The 5,004-nt window shown below is 39.4% G+C and overlaps 1 protein-coding gene across 1 annotated transcript; it reads left to right on the top strand.

Annotated features, from left to right (window-relative positions):
• Positions 1 to 4,608, top strand: LOC125141232 (NLR family CARD domain-containing protein 3-like). The gene is made up of 5 exons (XM_047814009.1): positions 1 to 122; positions 549 to 665; positions 2,024 to 2,072; positions 2,300 to 2,504; positions 2,734 to 4,608. Exons 1-5 carry the CDS (start codon positions 82 to 84, stop codon positions 4,512 to 4,514), a joined length of 2,193 nt encoding a protein of 730 aa, XP_047669965.1. The 5' UTR covers positions 1 to 81; the 3' UTR covers positions 4,515 to 4,608.
• The last annotated feature ends 396 nt before the right edge of the window (positions 4,609 to 5,004 follow it).

Raw genomic sequence — 5,004 nt, 5'->3', positions numbered from 1 at the left:
GGTTTAATTTAACACACCGATGTTGGAGTGAAGTAAACGTGTATCCTGCTGTAATCTGAAGAAGGAGACGTGACCTCCAACATGAGTGTGTCTGCAAAACAGGACTTAAAGAAAGACGAGAGGTGACTTAGTTTTACATTCACCAGTAATAAATACACACCGTCTCATGGGAACACATCTGTATCTCTAAACACTCACTAGTTAACACAGGAACTCAACTTTGCTTTAAGGTATCACTGATCTGATCTAAGAACAGTTTAGACAAATCGTTCACTGAGAGAAGAGTAAAAAGGACGGTGTAATGTGGAGCATAAGAGCAGCAGAGCTTTGTGTCAGTGAACTCTACAGGCTTTAAGACCCAGCTGAGTCAGTTAGCTGTGATTGGGACTCCTGATATCAGTGTAATTCCTGACTTATGAAGCCTGTCTCCTGTTTGAATAAGTGTACAGACTGGATCTGAATTAAAAAGATGGAATTATTGGTGTTTAATGATGAACACATTGTTTAACAGTGCTGAGTATTAATTATTGCTGATATTTCTGTTCTAGAATGATGGAGGGAAAGAGATCAGACTCACCAGAACCCAGCTGTGTGTCCATGAAGAGTGACAAGTCAATTAATCTTCCAATTTCTTTCAGAGCCAGAGACAGTTCTACTGATGTGAGGTCAGTATAGTGAGGTGTTTTACAGCAGTGTTCCACCTGATCAAACTCACTCGTCTCATTATGAAGCCCTTCATGAGCTTTATCAGGTGTTGAAGCAGTAAAACACTAAACTGTGCAGTGCTGCAGCTCTCGGACTGGCAGGACATTAATGACTATATAAAGATTTTATTCATTTATTTAAACATTTGTTTCTAAACATGTTGGTGTCAGTTAGGAAATCCTGAAATCAGTGTATTGTGTTAAGTGGATAGTGTCAAATATCTGTGTGTGTATTTATTAGTGTGTGATTTGTGCAGCTATGAATACATATAGTCCATATTACATGATGGGTTTTGTTTGTTCACAGACCAAAAAAATCAAACATCAGGAGAAAACAGCTGGACTCTATATTCAAGGTGTGTGTGTTGTGTTTAAAGTGTGTAATGTGTGTTGTGTTTAAAGTGTGTAATGTGTGTTGTTTTTAAAGTGTGTAATGTGTGTGTTGTGTTTAAAGTGTGTAATGTGTGTGTTGTTTTTAAAGTGTTTAATGTGTGTGTTGTGTTTAAAGTGTGTAGTGTGTGTGTTGTGTTTAAAGTGTGTAGTGTGTGTGTTGTGTTTAAAGTGTGTAATGTGTGTGTTGTGTTTAAAGTGTGTAATGTGTGTGTTGTGTTTAAAGTGTGTAATGTGTGTGTTGTTTTTAAAGTGTTTAATGTGTGTGTTGTGTTTAAAGTGTGTAGTGTGTGTGTTGTGTTTAAAGTGTGTAGTGTGTGTGTTGTGTTTAAAGTGTGTAATGTGTGTGTTGTGTTTAAAGTGTGTAATGTGTGTGTTGTGTTTAAAGTGTGTAATGTGTGTGTTGTGTTTAAAGTGTGTAATGTATGTGTTGTGTTTAAAGTGTGTAATGTGTGTGTAATGTGTGTGTTGTGTTTAAAGTGTGTAATGTGTGTGTTGTGTTTACATTTACATTAACATTTACATTTACAGCATGTGACAGACCCCTTATCCAGAGCGATGTACATAAGTGCTTAAATCTCTAACATTGAATACATTAATGCTGCTCACTAGGTTACATGCTTAAGATACCATGAGTTTAAAACATTTGTTCAAAGTTACAATGAAAAAGTGACAAAGGTTTTTTTTTGTTTGTTTTTTTTAAATGCAAAAGATAAGGAAAGAAGTGCTAGTTGAAGTGTTTCCTGAATAAGTAGGCCTTCAACCGCCACTTGAAAATAACCAGTGACTCAGCTGTCCGAACCTCTAGGGGAAGTTCATCCCACCACCTTGGTGCAGAACAGAGAAGAGTCTTGTAGTTTAAAGTGGTGATTTGTGCAGCTATGAATACATATAGTCCATATTACATGATGGGTTTTGTTTGTTCACAGACCACAAAAATCAAACATCAGCAGAAAACAGCTGGACTCTATATTCAAGGTGTGTGTTGTTGTTAAAGTGTGTAATGTGTGTGTTGTTGTTAAAGTGTGTAATGTGTGTGTTGTGATCCCTTGTAATGTCTTGATGTGCAGCAGCATTAAGGGTAATCAGTTGTATGAGTTTTATATGTGATAATAAAAATAGACTTTTCTTCTTGTGATAAAATAAAAGTCTCTCTCACTGTAACATGATAATATTTAGATCTGTTCCTGTGTGTTTCTAACCAGGAGCTGGAACACAAAGTCATCACTCTGATAAAGAATGAGCTGAAGAGGTTTAGGAAGCTCCTGAGTCCAGATTACCCAGCATGCACTGAGAGGGAGGTGGAGGATGAGGAGGATCTGCACAGTGTCAGAGACGGAGCGCTGAAGATCACACTGCACGTCCTGAAGAACATGAACCACACAGATCTCGCTAACACACTGCACAACAGTAAGAGCTCTGAGTCATGACTTTATTCCATCAGCTTCACTTTAGAGAGAGGAAATAGTTTTAGATATGAAGACTTTTAGTTTTAAATTTTATTTTAATATCATGTTGTATCTGTTCATGGTCCAGCTTCAATAATATTTAGTACATCATTCAGGAATTAATAGCAGCGTTTGAAGGATTTTGCATTATAACTATTTATTACTAAACTAGATATTACTTTGTTTATTAGAACTCGCCTCTGTGTATCAGCCAAAGTTGAAGTCCAATCTGAGAGAGAAGTTTAAAAGAATTAATGAAGGAATCTCACAGCATGGAAGCTCAGCACTTCTGAATGAGATCTACACTGAGCTGTACATCACAGAGGGTTGGAGTAGAGACATGAATAATGAACATGAGGTGAGACAGATTGAGGCAGCATCCAGGAGACCAGCAACACAGGAGAAACCCATCAAATGTAATGAGATCTTTAAAGACAAGTCCATCAGAACTGTGCTGACTAAAGGAGTTGCTGGAATTGGAAAAACAGTCTCTGTGCAGAAGTTCATCCTGGACTGGGCTGAAGGAGAAGTAAATCAGGACGTCACCTTCATGTTCCCACTTCCCTTTAGAGAGCTGAATCTGATGAAGCAGCAAAATCTCAGTCTGAAAAAACTTCTTCATCACTTTTTCCCAGAAATAAGAAAACTAGAATCAATAGCCTGTGACTCCTACAAAGTGGTGTTGATCTTTGATGGTCTGGATGAGTGTCGACTTCCTCTAAATTTCCAGAAGAATGAGAGATTGTGTGATGTGACAGAGTCAGCCTCAGTGGATGTGCTGCTGACGAACCTCATCAAGGGGAATCTGCTTCCCTCTGCTCTCCTCTGGATAACCACAAGACCAGGAGCAGCCAATCAGATCCCTCCTGAGTGTGTAGACCAGGTAACAGAGGTACGAGGCTTCAGTGATCCTCAGAAAGAGGAGTACTTCAGGAAGAGGATCAGTGATCAGAGCCTGGCCGATAAAATCATCACTCACCTGAAGTCTTCAAGAAGCCTCTACATCATGTGCCACATCCCAGTCTTCTGCTGGATCTCAGCCACTGTTCTAGAGAGAATGTTGGGTGGAGCAGAGGGTGGAGAGATCCCCAAGACTCTGACTCAAATGTTCACACACTTCCTGATCTTTCAGATCAAACACAAGGAACAAAAGTACCATCAGACATGTGACCCTGATCCTCAGCAGACCAGAGAGAGTATCATGGCACTGGGAAAACTGGCTTTCCACCAGCTGGAGAAAGGAAACCTGATCTTCTATGAGGAAGACCTGAGAGAGTGTGACATTGATGTCAGAGAAGTGTCAGTGTACTCAGGAGTGTGTACCCAGATCTTCAGAGAGGAGTTTGGGCTTCACCTGGGGAAGGTGTTCAGCTTCGTACATCTGAGTGTTCAGGAGTTTCTGGCTGCTTTATATGTATTTTTCTGCTTTATTTTAAGAAATACAAATGTACTTGTGGAGCAAAGCACTGGACTTTTTAATTTCCCCAGAAGTTCAACCATGTCTGATCTCCTCAGGAGTTCAGTGGACAAGGCCTTACAGAGTGAGAATGGACACCTGGACCTGTTCCTCCGCTTCCTTCTGGGTCTCTCACTGGAGACCAATCAAACTCTTTTACGAGACTTAATGCCACAGACAGGAAGCAGATCTCACAGCAAACAGGAAACAGTGAAGTACATCAAGGAGAAGATCAGGGAGAATCCATCTCCAGAAAAATCTATCAATCTGTTCCACTGTCTGAATGAACTGAATGATCATTCTCTAGTGCAGGAAGTACAAACTTACCTGAACAGAGGAGGTTACAGTCGTCTCAGTGGAACCAGACTCTCTCCTGCTCAGTGGTCAGCTCTGGTGTTTGTGTTACTGACCTCAGAACAGGAGCTGGATGTGTTTGATTTGAGGGAATATGATCGATCAGATGAATGTCTTCTGAAGCTGCTGACAGTGGTCAAAGCCTCCAGAAAAGCTGTGTGAGTATTTTTATTTATAACTGTATTACTGCATGGTTTATTATTTTAATGTAACACTGAACTGCACTGTTTGGATTAATGTGTGTTAATAGTTCCTCTAATCATCTTTACACAAACCTCTGGTACTTTTACAGAAGATTGTGTCACTTTTTACACTAACATGTTATATCTGAACTGAGGGCTGGGCCACATGGACAAAATCTTATAACATCATATGAGCAGTGGTGTCAAAAGTATTAACATTCATTACTCTGGTATAGACGTATAGATACTAGGGTTTAAAAATACTTCTGTAGAAGTTGAAGTATCAACTCAAGCTTTTTACTCAAGTAAAAGTGTAAAAGTACTGGTTTCAAAACTACTTTAAAAGTATAAAAGTAAAGGTAATGCAAGGAAAAAATGCCATTAAGGACAAACACTTAGGCTGTGTCACAGGGGCCTATTGTGCACTTCCCCACCTCCTCAAAAACATATTTCTAAAGGCAATAATGACT

This window comes from Tachysurus fulvidraco, chromosome 5, assembly GCF_022655615.1.
Source record: "Tachysurus fulvidraco isolate hzauxx_2018 chromosome 5, HZAU_PFXX_2.0, whole genome shotgun sequence".
Classification (NCBI taxonomy): Eukaryota; Metazoa; Chordata; class Actinopteri; order Siluriformes; family Bagridae; genus Tachysurus; species Tachysurus fulvidraco.
The sequence above is the reverse complement of the archived record's forward strand: the minus strand, read 5'-3'. Positions and strand labels throughout refer to the sequence as shown.